At 42.0% G+C, this 20,011-nt stretch overlaps 1 protein-coding gene across 1 annotated transcript in view; it reads right to left on the reverse strand.

The window, feature by feature from the left end:
- Window positions 1-6,882: 6,882 nt before the first annotated feature.
- VAT1L (vesicle amine transport 1 like) overlaps window positions 6,883-20,011 on the reverse strand; it is a 46,780-nt gene continuing 33,651 nt past the window's right edge. Inside the window, exons 8-9 of the mRNA XM_054389828.1 lie at window positions 8,867-8,950; window positions 6,883-6,981 (exon numbers count right to left, since the gene is read on the reverse strand). Of these exons, the coding sequence (XP_054245803.1) occupies window positions 6,883-6,981; window positions 8,867-8,950 (183 nt within the window). The remainder of the gene's footprint in view (window positions 6,982-8,866; window positions 8,951-20,011) is intronic.

The raw sequence follows: 20,011 nt of genomic DNA on the forward strand, positions 1-20,011 counted from the left end.
CATTTCACATGCCATCATGTCTTTTCTGTGTTAGCATCAAAAGCAATGGTTTCTCCTAAAAGCCTCTGGAAGATCTGCTATACTCTCCAGACCATACAATGCCTGTATCACCAGAAGACAGCCCAGTCACCATTCAGCTAACTTGCCCCACCAGCCTTTGCAGATATTGTTTGGCTATTATCTTATGTGGCAGTTTAGGCTGGGTGCCCCCTGCCACTGCTGCATGAGATACACCTCTGGTGTCCTGGGTGCCCACCCAGAGGGGTGGACACAGGAAACGACGTATTTCTACCCATAAGTCCTGCACCCTATAAGGCCATCTGGAAAGTCATTCTCTTCCTCTTTCTTCCCTCTCTGCTCCCACGGGAGATGTCCTCTCTTATCGGGTAATGCCGGGGCAGTATCCTCAAGGCCTCTTAGGCCTGTCTAGGCCTAATGCCAGGAGGAGAATGGAGGGGGGGCAGTCTCAGACCTGGCCAGCCTGAGACTTGCCTAGCAGCGGGAGGGGGAAGAAAGAGCCCTGGGGAGTTTGGGTTTACCCTCAGGTGGGAAGAAGGGAAGGATTGGGAAGCTTTGGGAATTCTGTGAGGGGTTCTGTACGCTTTGGGATACTCTTTGTCACTATGCTTAGTAGTTTGTAGTTTTTTTTTGTAGCCTCACCAATTGCTTTTCCATTTAAACTTTCCATCACTCTCCAATCCGTTTGTGTGAGTCTCATTCTTTTGTCCCTTTTGGGGCAAGAGACGATCTGTCTGGCCCCAAACCAGCACATCTTATCACTTGGCCAGCCCAAGGGCTAAGCCATTTCAGAAATCCTTATCATAAATAATGCATCTAGCATATCTGCCATCTCACTTCTTCTAGGGTAGCTAAGATGCTGCATCATTACTGCTGTACTATATAGTGAAACACCTCTCTCTGTGTAGGAAATGTATTTACAAAGATTACCCATCAGAAGAGCACAAAATGATTTGTACTGGAACCAGCAGCTTATCAGGAAAATGATGTTTGGCAGGGCCTCAGCTGGTCTGGCAGAACGTAGCACATTTCCAGTTCTGGCAGTTGTGGATGTAGAGCTGCTTCCAGCAGGGCTGCAGGTAGCTGGGAAGTGATTGATGGCAGCCAGGTCTTGGACCTGAGACCTACAGAGCCCTGTGCCTGGCAGGCAAGACAGCTTGCAGGAGCTGTGGGTGACAGAAGCACTTCACAGCTGTAGCTGCCCCTAGAGAAGTGCCTAATTCCCAGCCCCTCAGCCTTCACAGCAGAACAGTTTTTCCTTCACTATTTTCCCCAGTTATTTTGGGCTAATTGTAGCATCTTGGCATGGTCACAAAGAAAGAAAAAAAACCCATCCATCCAAATCACAAGTCTCTTCCCCTTTTTATAGCTGGCAGCTGCTATTCCTAAGCTAACAATTTCCAGTGGCACCTCAGCCCACCCATTTAATCCCTGGCTGCCCAGTGTGCGGCTTTGTCTAGTGGTGTCAAAAGAGTCTTCGTTTGTCCTTTTAGATAATGTTTTAGTTCAGTCATTTTAAAAGCTTTTACCAACCACCGTGAAGACTATTTCCTTCTGAATGAGAGCTGGTCTTGCATGATGGCAGGTGATGGAGTTTTCAAGAGACAGGCCAATCACTATGCAGGTTGTCAGTGCTTGTCCCTGGCCTTTTTTTCCTATCTTGCCCAAAAAGCAGAGTTCCCATATGTGAGAAAATGGTTCCCATGTATGAAGACTTAATCTACCTGTGTTAAGTCCACTAGGAGTTTGTTACTCTTTGTGAGGGATGAAGGAGGGCATGGAGCAGTATTCTTCAGGAGGTAAAAAAATTAGTTTTCCTGAAATGCTACCAGAGAGCAACGATGATGATTGAGTATTGTAGAGAATCTAGAAACCCTGAAGAGAAGGGTTGGGAGCTCCTTGTCAAACCTGGTAAGAGATGGAGGGGCTGTTAAAGTAGCTCCAAGGAGCAGTGTCAGTGCCAGGCACTCCTATATACAGAAACTCCCCTTTATACACCTGTCCCCTGTGGGCTTTGCACAGGCCTAGCTGGCTGGGGTAGGAAGCAATAGTGCAGCTGCCCTATTTACCTCCCAAATGTGTGCTGATGGGCACTTTGGCAGCCTGCTCAACATGCATGGCTTCATACAGAGAGATGGGAGCTAAACTGAACTCTTGAGTACTGAACTCTTTCCTTGCAGTAAGCTGGATTTACAGTGATGTGGTAAAAACCAGAAAGCCTCAGAGGCTGCCACACAGGATGCAACAGCCTGGGCAGTGCCTAAACTCCACACCTGTAACAAAGCAGCCCATGGCCTCCCTTTCCAGCATGCAAATAAAAAACAGGTAACATGCTGCAAATTCTACTCGCTTGCTACTCTTGGGCAGAGACATACATGACTCGTTTATCTTCATACATTCATCATCTTCATTATCGGTGCTGTTCCCACACCACTTCCCACTTTCTCCTCAGCACTGGTGGGGAGGTGCCCCACACAGCATTGTTAGATGGAGACAGTGCTCAGAGCTTGCTGCAGAGGTGGCCGACAGAGATGGGCCAGGTAAACATGAAAGAAATGGCTAAGGATCAACTGAGCACGATCAATCAGCACAGCAGCTCAGACTGAGGAGATAAAGCTACATTTGCATTTATACTCTAACCTCTTCTCTCCAAGGAGACCATTGGGATGTTTGCCTGGATGTTACAAATTCCTTGGGAAAGGTACCTGGATGCAGATAGCAGTTACAGTGTGTTGATTGCTTTGGCTTTTTCTGCAGTGAAATGAAACACCAGCTCACACCAAAGACCAAGCTGCTGCCAGGGGCAGAAACTCCTGCATGGTTCTCTAGAAGCTAGAGGTTTTAAGTGTGTTTTGTGCTGGCAATTGTGGCCATACTAGAAGAATCTTTTCTGACAAAAAACAACCAGTATTAATCACTAAGCTTACAGAAGATGAAAAGGGAAGCACAAAATGAAGGATGATGTGAGGCCCAAGGATACTCATAATCCTAGGATGATTTTTGCATTTTATCAGGCCACATGCCACACAGTGGCAGCCTTCTGCATCCCTGCCTGCCTGCCTGCCTGCCTGGCAGCAGCCTCTGTGTGTTCGATTGGATGACAGTAGGGTAGAGATGGCCTAGCGGGAAGGCTGGTAAAAGGCAGAGCTTTATTAGTAATCACAGAGAGACTGCAAAAGGCTAGAGCTGTTTGCTTTCAGCCTTATCCTGACCCTCTGATTAGGGATGCACTGATCATTATTTGCTTATTAAGACTTAAAAACAGAGAGCAGAAATTTTTCTCAGCTCCTCTTCACAATCAGCAAGTGCTCATATGAGCTTTTGGATTATAAAGCAAATGCAGTAACTACTGAAGTGAGATTTTCCAGGGACATTACAGGCTTTAGAGCATGTCCTGCATGACTGGGATGAATCAAAGTTAACATTTTCTCTTTGTTTGGATATTAAACTGCAGTTCATGGAACCCTTTCTTCTTTTCATGCAGGGAGACCTTCAAAGTCATGTACTGAAGTGCAGGCTTGAGATGACCTGCAAGGTTTAGTAACCATAATCAGTTCTTTGAAAGAAAAGGTAGAAGCCTCCTTGCAGGCCTAAGTCATGCCCTCCTGCTTTCTCTTAGCTAATTTGATGGTGGCTGTTTGGGATCCTCTTTGAACATTATTCCCTTAGATCATCTTCCTTTCTGAAAGGAACTGTCTCTTTGAGGATGTCTTGAGTATCAGTCCATCTCCCAGTGCAAAATCTAGAGACTAGTTTCTGTCTGTATCAAAATACACTTCCCTGAACAATTCATGACTGCTGCTTATGTAATGTTTTGAATTTCTTAAACTGTAACATTCAATGCTTTATATATGAATTTAATAAAATCTGTCTAGATACATATCCCTCAGTGACCAAAAGGGAATCTAAGACCTCAAATTTTCCTCTTAACCAGTTCCAAGTCAGCTCTCTAATGAGACCATAATACTAGAATAAAACATGTAAGCCAAGGATAATGCTATGCTCAATATTTTATTTATATTTTTATGTAAACATAATTTGCTTTGTAGGCACAATATAACAAAAGCTCTAAAGCAACAAATACAATTAAACAGTGTTTCAGTTCACTTCAATCAGGCTTAAGTTAAAGAGAAGCTTTCACAGTTCCTTTAAGGCAAATTGAGAAATAATTTGTTTCACTTGAGGAAACTATCCAATTGTTTTACAGTTGTTTAAACAACACTGTCAGTAGTAAGCATAAACCTTCATTTCTACTACAATAAGACCTGGTCAATAGCAAGTCTCAGCATTGTCATTTTGTATAGCATGCCCTCTACCACTTCAGATGCAATACTACTGTTTGTGATATTCTAAAAGGTACTTAGGGCTTGGGGGCCATATTATGTTAGCACGAATCCTGCTTCCAGGATTTCCATTAATAGCAGTGAAACACAGAGCAGAGTTGAGCTTGCTGATGGTAACACTCATCCGTGTTGCACTCAGGTAGATCCAGAAGTACTCCTCACTGCAATTACCTGATATTCTGCTGATCAGAAAATGGCCCTAAAATTGGTATGAATTAGCATGAAGAGTATTTTTGCCTTGCTAACAAAACCAGAAAGAACTAGCCAAAATGATTTCATTTGATTGTTGTCCCTATGGTGTGTGTGGCCATGACCAAGATCACCCATCTTTGTCTTGAAGGGTAATTTCACTGCAGAGCCACCCATACTGCAATTATTGTAACAGAAGAACGGATTTGCTAGTCTGCTTGCCCTACTAATTTAAGGCCTTGAGAATGCCACTTTACTGCCAGCTCAAAGATCACCAGCAATATTGCTCACTTTGGCATCAAATCAAAATTCCTAGTTATGTTAAGGTTGGTTGCAGGACAACATCATTACACTAACTGCAAAACAAAATTGGGCATGTTTCCTACTGTTGTCAGCTTATGAGTCATGAGAACTTAATGACCTTTCTTAAAAGCCCAATTGGCAAGCCCAGTACGTGGTAAACTCTCACTGAATACATAATGTTTCTGTGGATAAAAATCCCTGTTTGGGCCTGATATGGCACTGGAGGTACAGAAAGTCTAGCTTGAAAAGAAAATCAACTGTAGTGAAGTTCTGTATCAACATCTAAAGAAAACTGAAGTTCTGGTTCAATTCATATTTCAAAAGCTCTTTTGGCATTTTTCTCCAGTTATTTCTTCTCATTGTTTTTGAATTTAACTCACTGGAAACTCCATCAGAATGAAAAATTATCTGATATTGGAACAGCAACTTCATGAGTACAGTGGAAAGAGATGGACGTTAATACTCAGGCAGCAAGATGAAACAAACAGGAAAAATAAGAGAGGATCTTCTAAAACCACACATAAAAGTCATCCAGGCCTACAAGTCCTTTCACATTGAGAAAAGCCTGAGAAACCCTCCCTCTCCACTTCTCTCTATTAGCTTTTAACTTCTGTCACCACAGGATATTTGTAGATTTAGGTGAACAATTAGCCATGGCTGGGGAAATACTTTGGAAAAAAAGACATTGATTCAAGGCTACATGGCATTATAGACAGCCTTTGATATCCCTTTAGCATTTCTGCTGGAGGGCATTGCAGTTATTTTAAAATCATTGTTTTAACAAGACAGTTGTGGACCTGAGTAGCTGCTGCTTGGATAGGTAAAAGACATGGAGAAAACCTTTGCTTCTGTCATAGATATACTTTCCACTACTGGGAGGTAGATAAGACTAGCTGGTCTTTGAATATCTTGAATACAAACATAACTGTACATATGGAGCACAGCTCGTGATAGAACTCCTCACCTAGACAGAGTTATCCCCATTCATAATTTCTGATGGGATTAAGGCCTAAAACTCATTTTTAGCAGGGTTAAACTCTATAGGAGTTCAGCTCCAGCTTTGACAGTTGATCAGCCCATTAGAGATTTCAGAGCAGTAAACTCCAGCAACAAATTTCTTTCTCCATACTGATGAGTGATCCTTACCAATATGATTTAAAAATGAAGTTTAACGTTGGTTTGGATTTTGGACACAGATGAGTCAATGTGTCCTTGGCAGAAGATGTTGATCTGTTGATAACAATGCTAATTGCTACAGGCAATTAGAGTTCTGGGTCTAAACAGAGCAGCTCACTGACAGATTTCTTTGCCTGTAACCTACAGGGTGATAGCTCAGCTCAACAGCGAAGCATGGTAGTTGACACTCTGAACGGTGCTGATGACCTACGTGGTTATACGACACTCATCGAAGTCTCTCAATTAATGGTTTCTTGAGCTATTCAAATTCCACAATTTGAATCGAGGTATTTTGGAAAATGGAGAAAGGATTGCTTATAAAATGCTAAAGCATGACTGAGGAAAATGAATACTCTTCTTTTTTGCAACTTTTATCTGTGGTTCATAAAAGGAAAACTATTTTAACACTGAAAATCCACAAAATTAAAATCCTCCCTCCAGTTATTAAAGTCTTCCAGACAGCAAGTGGGGAAATTTTGTGTTACTATTTCCAGCTTGCAAAGAAAAAGCCAACCTCCCCCCAGATAACTGTATGCAAAATGCTGGAATTGCATGAGGAAGATGCCCATCTAAAATTACACAGTAACTTAATAAGGTTTTTAAACCAGAACTGAAAATCCATGGGAATCCTACAGGGTAATTGGATATTACACAGGAATGTCATAATACTGCACTGGATGAGAATGGCACTTGAGTTCAAAACAACAATGATCAACAGCTCATAGCTCAGCTGACTGCAGACAAATACAACACACACTGTACTACAGCATTTGTTCACTGATGCACAGGATAGATTTCCCAGTCTTGTTCCCTTCTCCTTCATCAATCTTTCTGCTTCCACCACTTCTAGCTGTTACTGGATGAATGGCATGCGCTCTTTATTCTCATTGTCCCCTTCATGGTCTTCTTCCTCTTCCCCAGCCTCACTGGTCTCTGTGCTGTCGTTGGCCATCTGTGGCATGAAAGATGAAGGACATCAGAGCACCTTTCACATTGTTTCAGTCATTCTTATTTCAGTTTGATTCATTTGATAAAGCAATTTAAAAGTGAAAGACTAGATGGTTGTAACATGAAAATCAGAACTCTTCCTGTGCAAAGCTGCTACTGGCACTACACCACTTCCAGCTAAAATTGTAAGCTGTTCCATCGTGGATAACAGCTGAATTACCTCACAGAAAGCAGCTCTGTAGGACAATTGCATCTGTGCACTTGTAGCAAACTGATACTAAGGCACTCGGCAAGGAAATGTGACTGTGTAGGAAGTTAGAGAATGCGTGTGAGCTCTGCTTTACAGCTTTCTGTATCTGCTCTTCCAGAACTGTGAGCTTTGGTTTACAGCCTTCTGTATCTGCTCTCCCAGAAATGTGAGCCCTGGTTTACAGCTTTCTGTGTCTGCTCTTCCAGAACTGTGAGCCCTAGTTTACAGCTTTCTGTATCTGCTCTTCCAGAAACAGGTAACATTAGTCTTTAATGCCAGCTAGTCTCTTCCTTACTCTCTTTCTTTTTCCCTTTGGGAAGGGAGAGGGGTTAATAGAGAGCATCTGTCACTCGTTTAGTGGCCTGCCCAGCCCTGATCCTTGACAGACCTGTCTCTGAAGCACAAGAGTGGTTAACTGGACAAAGTGGCAGTGTTTAACAGCATAGATTAGTTCTCTTACACACCAACATGACCTCTCTTAGCACACAAGGTGATTCTTGTATTAGCTTATAACGATTTCAAAACCAACTAAAAAGGGACCCATTACTTTTTAGGGAGAAATGCAGTGACATTGTATGTTCCCTGTTTGATTACTAGCCTCTGCTTGAAATGACACCAAAACTCTCAAACACAGCCTGATTTTACTGGAGGAAAGCAATGCTCAGAAGTTCTCCTTAATTTAAGACTCTTTCATGGAATTGTATCAAATTTATTGTCACCTCTAACCCATGGCTACTGTGAATGTACACTATCAAGCTAATAGATGGAATAAATATATTAATGTTCTGTTGTTGTGGTTTTTTGTTTACATTTTAAAAATGCAATTCAGCTAAAAATAATGCTCAGTTTCCATATGAGTTCCCAAAGCCTTTTCCTTGCAGTGATTTTATATGAGATTTGGGGTCAATTTCAGAGCAAGTGTGAATAAGAGCTTAACTCCAGATTCTTCTCTGTTCTTTTGAAACAGGAGATATTTTGAGTCTGAAAGCAAACTTCATACATCAGTATTGATTTCAAGTCTGTTTTTCACTACCTTTACTACTCCTTCCCACATCATTTAGGCATGTGCCTGGCTTTCATTTACTACTGCCCACTGTAATGTTGTGGGACCATGTGAAGTGCTCCAAATCAAGTGGCACAGAGCTCCATCACAACTATCTTCCTTCAGAACATTTCTAGAAGTGTTTAGATACTATAATTTAAAAAGAAGAAATTCCTACCAAAGGTATAGTCCAGCTTTTGTATGGGAATCAGAAAGCAGTTCTGTTTGTACCCTGAAGTACTTCTGTGTCATTTTCTGTTCCATCCATTAATTCTTACTAATACAGGAATTCTGTATTATATGACATGTCTGCTTGCTTTCCAGCACATGGACAGAAATAGATGTGGCTGTTCCACCCTGATCTAAGACTTGCAGACACATTTTTGGAGAGGCAGGCAGCTGTTCAGCATAGAAAAGTAACTGCTGGGACTCTAGGAATTACAATTATATTTCACTTTGGGTTACATATATAAATTGTGATTATTGGTTGTAATTAGGTGCTGTAGATGTAGAAGAAAGCCATATTAAAAAAAAGAAATCTCTAGCATGCTTTAACTCGTGTGACTGTACAGCATGTATGTAGTGCTTGGCACTCACCAGAGGAGTGGGTGCTTTCTCCACATCCAGAATTAGTTTCCCTATATTTCCTCGGTCATGGATTCTCTGCATGGCCTCCTTCACCTGTAAGAAAGACAATTTATTGGTAATTTTCAGGCACACTCTAAGAGAATCATCTCCTTCCAAAACCAGCAATATATTTAAGGCATGTTTTGATTGCCCATGATATGTCCAAAGTCATTCAAACAGCTGCTTGAAACAAAATTAATCGGTAAACATTTTTGACTGAATTTGTGAGGTCTGATTTTTGCATTGGGTTTGTCAAAATGAGATGTGAGTCTTGATGACAGTTTCTGAATAATGTGATACATACAAAATGTTAATGCAATACAAAAGTAATGGTTAGCTGAGGTGCAGAGAAAAATACAGGCTCAGGGAGTTAATCCTTACAGGCTGGTTGTTAGATTTTGTCTCTGCAGAATATTTATCATTAGCCCAAACTTTTCACCAGAAGTATGAGATGTTTTTCTAACTGACTGATGATATTTTGCAGTTAATTTCTTTTCCATTTGTACAGAGGGAATGCTGTATCCAGGCACTGCCTGTGATTACTGCAACACTGTGGTTCTCACTGCAGAAGCAAGTGTTTCTTTCCTTCTTTTTTCTTTCTAATTAATTTTAGAATTTTATCGTGCCGTACAGATACCACTAAGACCAGACAGTTAATTGCTGGCTGCAATTAGCACAAGTGAGAAAGGAACAAAAACTTACTAGTGCACTGGAGAGGAGTTTAATCTGATACATGAAGTTTCAGAACTCATGAGAGCTCAGTGTTGATGAATGGAAATTGTGTGTGTGTTGCACTGAGCATTCACTATGCAGCATGCTGCCTGCTACTAAATTGCTGAAAATTGGAAGACATCAAGAGTTTCCTTGCTTTCTTGGTGGGAAACCTCAGGAACACAAAATATACACAAAAAGGCTATTTCATATCCTCATCACACTAATTTTTGCCCACATAAAAGGACATGTTGAGACAAGAAAGAGTTTAATGTTAATAGCATCTGCCATCTGTGACATAGTTTGAACACCGTAGGAATAATGGCACAGAAGTTTCAACCAATACGCTGACTTGGGAACAGGTGGCTCCCACAGTACATTTAAAAACCTGACCTGGGGTCCAGGTACCTGAGATAATTACTGACTGCCTAATACATAAGGAGGTGTGAGATTTTTAAAGATACTAAGCAAACACAGTTTTCAGCTTTCAATTAAATGCAATGGATGCTGGGCACAAAATGTCTTTACCATCTGTCAGCCTTATTTCAAAAGCTGACTGCAGTGAACTCAATAACTCAGTATCACACCCTTCATTTGGCTAAGTGGTTCCCTTAATTTGTAAATACCAGACTTAAAAAAAAAAAAAAAGCCAATCTGCTAAAACAAAAGAAAAATTGCCCTGCAATACACAATGGTTTTCCAACTTGGGCCACAATTATGAATTAACCTTGGAAAACACACTCTTATGAATCCACTGGAGAAAAGGCTGATCTGTAAATGAAGTCCACAAAATCACAATGACTTTTATGAAGTTATCTTATAGCATAAACAATACCTAACTATCCTCATAATAATAATAACAATACTTAACAATAATACCTAACAATACCCATCTATCACAAAGATGATCCAAGGGCTGGAACACTTCTGCTATGAGGACAGCCTAAGGGAGCTGGGGTTGTTCAGCCTAGAGAAGACTCCAGGGGGACCTTAGAGCTGCCTTCCAATACCTGAAGGGATCCTACAAGAAGGCTGGAGAGGGACTTTTCATAAGTGTGTCTAGCAATAGGACATGGGGGAATGGTTTTAAGATGAGGGAGAATAGGTTTAGACTGGATGCTAGGAAGAAGTTCTCTCTTCTCTAGGAAGAAGTGAGGGTGGCGAGACTCTGGAATAGGTTGCCCAGGGAGGCTGTGGCTGCCTCCTCCCTGGGGGTATTCAAGGCCAGGTTGGATGAGGCCTTGAGCAGCAGAATCTAGTTGAAAGGCATTCCTGCCCATAGCAGGGAGGTTGGAGTAGATGATCTCTGAGGTCCCTTCCAGCCTAGGCCATTCTATGATTCTGCAGGACTTCTTCAGCACTATGGACAATATTCCATCACAAACATCCAACAAAGACTGAGGAAGCAGCAGTTGTATTATTTTTTATCACTCTTATTAGCCAAATCAATCTTTTAGGAGTCTGTAACACAGCGTAAATAACCAAAAGACTCGTGACAGAACTGGAGAACTCAGCAAGCACACTTGCTCGGCCATTGAAATTTATGAGCAGAACATCATGTGGTCAGCAGGGTATGCAACATTTATTTTAATTTGTACCATATCATATTTAGCAAGGCAAATCAGAGAAAATGTGCTTTCCCTGCATTTTTTACATGCACACTATCAAATTTAAGACTCTAGAGAAAGATTCAGGAATTGTTTCCAGGACACTCATAAGTAGCTTGCAAATGCAAACAGCAGGCAGAGGCAAAGGGAACAATAAAACTTCTCACAATAATAGTGGCTATGGAATCCAGATGGAGCTATCAAATACATAAAAAATTGAGAAAAAGTTTGAAGAGCTGACACAACATTTGTGTATTTTAGTGTTATTTGCATCTTACCTACCCAGTTAGTCAAGTTCTGTGCTAGTGCAATGCCATTTGCCATGTCTGAGTTATGAGACCGTGAGCTATTTTATAAAGGATTAATTTTTATGTTTGCAGCTGCTAACAGTCCACTTATTCAACCAAGACTGCAATTACTTGTTTCCCAAGATGCCTGAATATAAAAAACATTCCCTTCTCATACTATAGCAGGCAGAGAGCATTAAATACCTTCTTTGCTATGCAAGTATGGTTAAGACTTAAGTTGTTCTATGCAGACTACAAAAGTGCTGTGCATAGCCTGCCCATCACAGAGTGGGGTATGTCTGCACGTGCTGGAGGTGTCCAGGGAAAGCTGCTGAAGGGTCTAGAGAACAAGTCTCATGAGGAGCAGCTGCAGGAAGTGGGGTTGTTTAGTCTGGAGAAGGGGAGGCTGAGAGGAGACCTCATTGCTCTCCACAAAATTCCTGAAAGGAGGTTGGATGAGGTGGGGTTGGTCTCTTCTCCCTAGTATCAGGTGATAGAATGAGAGGAAACAGTCTGAAATTGAGCCATGGGAGGGTTAGATTGCATATTTAGAAAGATTTCTTTCCTGAAAGTGTGGTCAGACATTGGAACAGGCTGCTCAAGGAGGTGGTGGAGTCACCATCCCTGGAAGTGTTCACAAAATGTGTGGACATGGCACAGATGTCTTGTCTGGCTTTTCATCTTAAGTCATTCATTTCAGGTCTTCATCTCTGCTGTCCTGGCAGTCATGGCACTGATTCTAAAAGCTGCCAAAGCCTGCAACCGAAGTGAGACAAGTTAACCTTGGATGCCCACTACAGAAGAAGCCTGAAAACTGTACTGAGACCATGACTACTTCAGAAAGTTCCTGTATAGAGATGTTTTCCTGGATATAAGTCTGACCCTCTATAAATAATACATGCCTGAAACAACTGTGCTCCAACTTTGTATTGCTATAGTCAAGCTTCCACTCATTTACCCATTTTACTTCAAACTAATTTGTTGGCTCTTCTGCATTTGAAATCAAGAGCCAACAGTAATCTCTACTGAGGTATTCATAAATGCTTGCTGACATTCAGTTGCCTCTGGAATCTCGTTTTGTTGATAGAATATAGCAAAAGCAGTCTAGTGCTTTATAAATATAGGAGAAGTTCAATGGAAAATGTATTGCTAATTATCTGTTGCACCATTTCACAGTGTGAAAAATAAATGCAGCCCACCTAAGAAATGGATGCTATTTTCCAGCCCTTGGATATTATTTTAAACATAATGATCCATTTCTGTATTTGGCTCTTATAAGGAACCAATCTCAGGAGTGAAATAAGAGAGACTGCAGAGCTGGAACACTGAACTCCTCACTTTGCCAATATAACACATTGGGGTCTTTAGGCCCACATTAGTAGTATGGATGTTTAATAGAGAGAAACAATGAAGGCAGCATGCCATGGAGAAGCTTCCTAGTGGAAATGTCAAAACATAAAGCTTTCATCATCCTACATGAAGCTGTTCAACTCAGTACTATCATTAATTGTGTGGTTTTTAAGTCAAGTTATACATTTACTTCAGGAAATAAAAAGAGAATTGAAAGACACTGGTGATACAGAGAGGGGACATTCTTTTACCTCTATGAGGTCAAATGCAGTTTGTTGCACAAGCTGCCATCTGTGGATTAGAGTTTCATTTACACAGACAACTTTACCCCCTCACTGTCAGCTAAGGCAGCTTTATTGGATAGTGGCAGAGGACTGTGTACTTTGTTTTCTTAGCTTCTCTGCTGATAGTGGGTTTCCTGAGGTGTATAAAAGGACTTCTGCTTGCAATAACGGAATCCTTCATTCCCTTTTGGTAAATAAAGGCTTAGTATGAAAGGCTAAAGAATCTCATGCCAAGGTTACAAACTTAATACAAGCCAGAAGTGAAATAATTTCAATTACCTCAGTGTAATGTGTCAAACTCACCAACTGTTCTAATGCTGTATCATCACATGTTGTCACAAAGGTGATTAGCACACGTCCTTCACCTCCAGATGGGCGCAGTGGAACAGAGCATCAATTTAGTCTATGATCTACAACTGTAATTTTTTCCTCTCATTAGTTCCCCACCTTTAGGTTCAACATTGCTGTTTATCTTCACACATCATTTCAAAGAATCACCTTTTGTCTTCTGTTTACATGACTTTACACACTGAAAACATCCAAGCCTTCCAGCATGGCAAAACAGTAATCCCCAAAACAACAAAGTCATTGCAACCCCTCAAATTCTTAAGTCTCTTCAGGTGTGTCTACGGGAAGCTGAAAGCAGCTGAGTATTTGAGAAGTAGCTGCCATAGTCCTGTACCCTCCCTCACTGGCTAATACCATGGCATGCTCTTGGCCAGTTTTAGAAGCAGCATCTGTGTCTTCTTAAACGTACATACATCATGTCAGCAGAACCTCCACTTGATCATAGCCAAGCCTGCTAATCACAGCTGTGGCACACAGAAATAGTAACAGCATCTTTTAACCATCTGTCATTCTACAGCCAGTTTCATATACAAGTAAGAGAGGTGGAACAAACTATTTTTCAACAACAGAACAGCTTCATCCTGAGGTCCTCTTACTAGGAATTGGCTGGCTTCACTCAGAGAGTTGTGGTCAATGGCTCAATGTCCAAATGGAGACCAGCATCAAATGGCGTCCCTCAGGGGTCAGTACTGGGACCAGTGCTGTTTAACACCTTTGTCAGTGACATGGACAGTGGCATTGAGGTACGTACCCTCAGCAAGTTTATGGATGACACCAAGTTGTGTGGTCTGGTTCACTTGCTGCAGAGAAGGGATGCCATCCAGAGGGACTTGGACAGGATTAAGAGGTGGGCCCAAGCCAGCTTCATGAAGTTCAATGAGGGCAAGGGCCAGGTCCTGCACTTGGGTCGGGGCAATCTCAAGCACAAATACAGGCTGGGCGAGGAGTGGCTCGAGAGTGGTCTCGAGGAGAAGAACTTGGCAGTGTCAGTTGATGAAAAACTCAACATGAGCTAGCAATGGGCACTTGCAGCCCAGAAGGCAACCATCTCCTGGGCTGCATCAAAAGAAGAGTGACCAGCAGGATGAGAGAAATCATTCTTCACCTCTGCTCTGCTCTCATGAGACCCCACCCAAAGTACTGTGTCCAGTTCTGGTGCCCCCACCATTAAGGCTGGGATGTGTGAGGCCTTGAGCGACCTGGTCTATTGCAGGGGGGTTAAAACTAGAGGATCTTTAAGGTCCCTTCCAACCTTAACCGTTTTATGAATCTACTTGGTAGTGCAATTATGAGGTTCAGTGTGTGTTGGAAAGGGCAGCTCACAGCAGGACAGCTCCTTTTTGAGGACAATTTGGAATATTCTGTGTATACTGGTTCCACTGGTGTAACTTCCATGACATCACTAGGTTGCATGTCAATGAGAAGAGCAGGTATTGTGAAAGGACAGAAGCCTCAGCTGATAAAGGAATACCAGTAGTGTTCAGTAGGCTTCAATTACTCTAACATACATTCTGTATATGACTTATCCTTCAAATATGATTTTCACACAGGTCAGCAATTTCTGACCACTCTTCCAATCTTGGCAGAACATGAACTTTCCATTAGGAGAACTCAGTATGTTCCTTATGAAAGCTGAGAGAGCTTTCTCCTATGACCCTTGCCCTAATTCTTTATATGCAGCTAAAACAAGTTCAGCTTTTGCATTACTTCTATGCAGGCCTTCTCTGACAGAAGAAGAGCAGTCTGCAAGAGCCTTCCTTACCAATAATTAATTCCTCTCTTTGCTCACTTGTGCGTCTGAGAAGCCTGCAACTGCATCATGTCTGCAAAATCACATGGACAGGATCTCCATGGTGATGGTGTCATGCGGTATGCAAACATCAGCTGGCTAGTCAAGGTTACTTTGGCAACCCAAGTGTCACAGGTAATGATCCAAATCTTGTTCAGATTTATGAAAGAATAATCTGAAGCCTGTTTTTCATGCTAGGGCTGGTTCTGTTCTGTTGCTGTTCATAGCAGACACCATTTCAATAAGCCCAGAGCTATCTCCATTAGAATTACAAACACTAATATCAATAATATTTATGCATCATTTGTGTGCAGTAATGAAGAAAAAGATGGGCACTGCTGTCTGTTCTAGCTGAGATACCACATAAGCAAAGCTTTACTATTGAAACTTTCATTAGTGCTATAAGGCAACATGATTTTTATTACCAGACTCACTGCTGTGGTCTATTACCAAGCTATGCTTTAATATGAATTGTGAGCTGCATTATAATTCCAGATTCTCTTCTCAGACAAGGAGAGTGTTTTTTTCATGTCATTGGCACGTGTGGCTTTTAAACCTGAGCACAGCTCTCCATACAAAGAGAAATCACACAGTCTGTTTTCTGGGTTTATGTCTGGTTAGCTTTGGTCTGGGGAAGGGAGCAAACTCAGTTATCAGAGGATAACTGTTTCTTAACTGCAGCTGGCAGCTGCAGGGGAAGTGGACTGGTACACTGCTCTGTGCAGCTTTTGGAGGGCATTAGGGCATGGGAAGCATAGAGCAAATGTCCCTTGTAGAATCACTTGCCAAAGCCCTCTTATCATGGCTTGGGCTACGAGAAGGGACAGGACACAGGGCTCCCTGGGTCTCCTGTGACACACACTGAGCGAGCAGTCACCAGGCTCCTTTGCGTGAATGACTGTGTCCTTCTATCTTCAAAAGTGACATCTGTCAAGATTAGTCCTGTTGCTATGCTGGCGTATTTCCCCCTTGCCAGCTTTGGAATGCATCTCATGTTTATGCAGCATGATTGAGTGGAGTAATATTTCATTGGGAAACATGCTGACTGTCTTTAAAGGTTGTTGGGTTTTTTTCAAAATGAGTTTGCAATACTTCCCTTTCTCAGGCTAAGTCTTATGTGCAAGGTTTTGTAGAAAAGCTGTTTGCCTGGGTGTGATCACTGATAATTACCCTATCACAGACACTTCCTTGGACAAAACCAAACCTTTACTGGCAGGGATTGTTTCCCGTGGGACTACCCCTTTGCTGGTAGGGATCGTTCCCCTTGGGAGCAATGGAAGAACCTGTGTTGAGCACAACATACTTCCATGGGACTGATCTGCATTCATGATACGAATATTTTCCTTGCTCTGTGTAGCAGACTAGATATCAGAGAAGTGTCTCTAGTATTGAATTGACTTAACTGCTGTGACAAAATCCTCCAATTATGTGTTTCAAGGGAGCTGGGTATATGGGAGGCTGGTAACCCCACATCTGTAATTGGCCTGGGTTCTCTTCTCTTACCTACACCATTAATTCTAAAGAGACCTCTCAAACTCCCTTTCTTCTCCTGGAGGCTGAGGGTATGCAGCACCTTGCAGACAGATAAAGCAGCACAATATTTACAGGATTTTGAGCAGGCTTTATTCCTGCCCATGGTGAATACAGACAGCTCTTAACATGCAGAAGTGAAGCACTGAGCATGTACAAGACGACACAGCAAACTCAGGCTATATGAGGCTGCATTTTGATAAACACCTAGTGACAAAAAAAGAGAAGTGCATGTGGAAAACACAGCTACAGTCAAAATAAAGTGCTAAAGTGTTAAAAAAAATTAGTATTGTGAGCATTGATTTTGAGCTGATTGGAGTATTTTAGACAGAGGAGTAGGAAAATAGCTTGGGTCATGGAATCTGTTTCTTTGCTCTGTTACACTGAGGTTTTGCACCAATGGTTTTGCCTGCTGTCTTGGGTTTGGCTGGAATAAAGTTAGCTTTCTTCCTAATAGCTGGTACAGTGCTGTGTTTTGGATTTAAGGTGAGAACATCACTGATAACAAACTGATGTTCTAGTGGTGGATAAGCATTGTTTGTATCAAGTCAAGGACTCTTCAGCTTCTCATGCTGCCCTGCCAGCGAGGCTGGGGGATGCACAAGAAGCTGGGAGGGGTTGCAGCCAGGACAGCTGACTGAAACTGGCCAAACTCCATACCATATGACTTCATGCTCAGTATATAAACTGGGGGGAGTTGGCTTGGAAGGTCATGGCTTGGTGGTGGGATGGGCATCAGTCAGTAATTGTATTGTGCATCACTTGTTTTGTATATTTTATTATTTCCCCTTGCGTTCCTGTCTTATCCTGTCTTTATCTCAACCTATGAGTTCAGCTTCCCCCCCCAATTCTCTCCCCCATCCCCTTAGAGGAGTCGGGGACTAAGCAAGCTGTGTGGTGCTTAACTGCCAGCTGGGGCTAACCACACACCTGCATACATGCACACAGAGAAAGTACTTTTGAAATCCCTTTCATTCCTCCATTGCTATTCACAACTGCAAACAGCAGCTCTGGCCTCTATTCCCTTCTGCTGCTTGTCAGTGAGAAGAGACCTTTTCTCTGGAATACCTTTTAGCCTCACTGTATGTTGCCATGGCAGCAAGACTAAAACCAGACCCAAGATGAGAAAAATGTCAAAGGAATAAAAACTGATGCTACAGGCAAGTCCTGACTCTGAGTCTTCCCTCAGCTATTGAAGACGTCTATTAAGTTATAGATCTTTTAGATGGAGAGCTACAGCTGCAGAACTGTGCTGCTTTATCTCTTTTCTTTTTCCTATAACCTCCTGCTGACGTCAATGAGTATTTGTTTTGCCTCAGTAAAATTCAAAGAAAAAGAGATTTAAAGCCTTGTAATTACAGAAAAACTGAGCCAAATCTTGCCAGCTTTTACTTGTGGAGTCAACAGGGATAAAGCACAAAAAAGTCAGGACCAACATCAGATTAAATATTTAGAAGTACTGAACAACAGTGGCTAGATTATCAGTGTGGTGGAAGCTTTCCCACATTGTAAAAGAGGAAAAAGGATCTTCAAATTTGTTCCATCAACACAGAGATTGCAACAAGTCAGGATAGCTCAGGGGTTATTCAGCACTTTGATGGCAGCAGACTAGCATTTTGGTTGCAAGTAAAGTGCTGTAGAAAGAACATCTCAAAGACTGTGTACTACCTTAGGAAAACCTGCAGAGAGTGAGAAGAAAAGCTATTTTTGATTACCACTAGCACTGCACAGGTTTTCTCATTATCACTTGTTATTAGCATAAGCTTGAAGAAAAAGGGAATTGTTTCTGCATTGATATGGGAACAGATTACCTTATTACTTTCAAAGTCAAGGGTTGTTTCTCATTTCTTCCTTTGGTAAAGAAATCCCTGGAATACACTCAAGCAGTAAAGCCACATTCTGTGAATCAGGATGAAGGGTCCTGCACTGGAATTTCTTTTGGAGCAGCAATAAAGCTGGAACCCCTGGACCCAAAGCTTCTGCAGCAATGTGTCTAGCCAACAGCACAATACCAACCCTAGGCTGAGACTAACCAGCCTGAAGATGAGCAGTGTTGTGTGGTAAGGATACAGAACCCTTCTGATAAAAAGCTCCTCAAATCCCCTGACCAAAGGGAGATCCCTCCTACATCACTCCTCTGGCTGGCACTATATGCAGTGAGCCACTAACTCCTAGCTGCTGTCTGAGGCTTTGGATTGCTGATAGAAATTACAACAGCATGGTCCCAATTTATATTAGGAAGATGGCTTTAAGTACATCAAAGCCACAAGCAGAGGAGCTCAGAACACAGCACCTTTATGGTACCTTTCTCCATTCTGAGCAATAAAGCATTTTACAGTTAGCTGCAGCCAACTACTCAGGCAGGGATGCCCCAAACACTCCTGAACTTGGGGTATTTAAAAGAGCAGTGGTTCAGATTCCACTCCAGTGAGTCTGGTTTGGCCTGCAGCATTACACTGAGGGGAATTCCTTTGGCTGCAAAGGAGTTTTGGCAGTTGCAGGCAAAAGAAACAGGCCCTTTGGTTAAGATGCAGCAGTCTCCTGCCTAAATTGAATTCATATCTAATGTTCAGCTTGGTGTATGACTGTATTCCATTAAAATCGGTTGTAACAATTTATGGCAGGAAATAAAATTTATTACATCCATCCACACAATTAAAAAAAAAAGAGAAGACATTATTTTGTTATTGACTATCAAGCTCCATGACATCAGTTTTTAAACTCTTGCCTCAGCAATGCTGCCTTGTGATCTCTTTGAAAAAGAGTTTGGAGGAAAACTGCCCCAAGCCACAAGTATGTCTCATCTGTTCTCTTTCACATAACCATGCCTTCATACTCAGAATGTCACTGAACTCTTCTCCTCTTCCACCCCAGAACAGGCAGATTTAATTGCAAGCACAGTGTGTTGTGTAGGGTGGTGTTTGTTGTATTGTTGTCTTTCTAATTACACTGCCTAGACTGTAGAAGCCGAATGTTGTTCATCTCCTTTGCACAGCCTTGCAGCAGCAATCTTGTCTGGTTACTCCTCTGTGGGCATCTGGCAAACAGAGACCCCTCTTCACACATGAGTGAAAGATCAGACAGCCTTTCTGGAACCATGTTGTTTCACAGCCATATGAGAACTCCAAGTCTAAAAGACTTCCAGAACCACAGCTTTTCACACAGACAGTCTAGACGCTTGCAGGACACTATTTAAAGACAGAAGAGTC

The sequence above is a fragment of the Indicator indicator genome, chromosome 19 (assembly GCF_027791375.1).
Source record: "Indicator indicator isolate 239-I01 chromosome 19, UM_Iind_1.1, whole genome shotgun sequence".
NCBI classification, from domain to species: Eukaryota; Metazoa; Chordata; class Aves; order Piciformes; family Indicatoridae; genus Indicator; species Indicator indicator.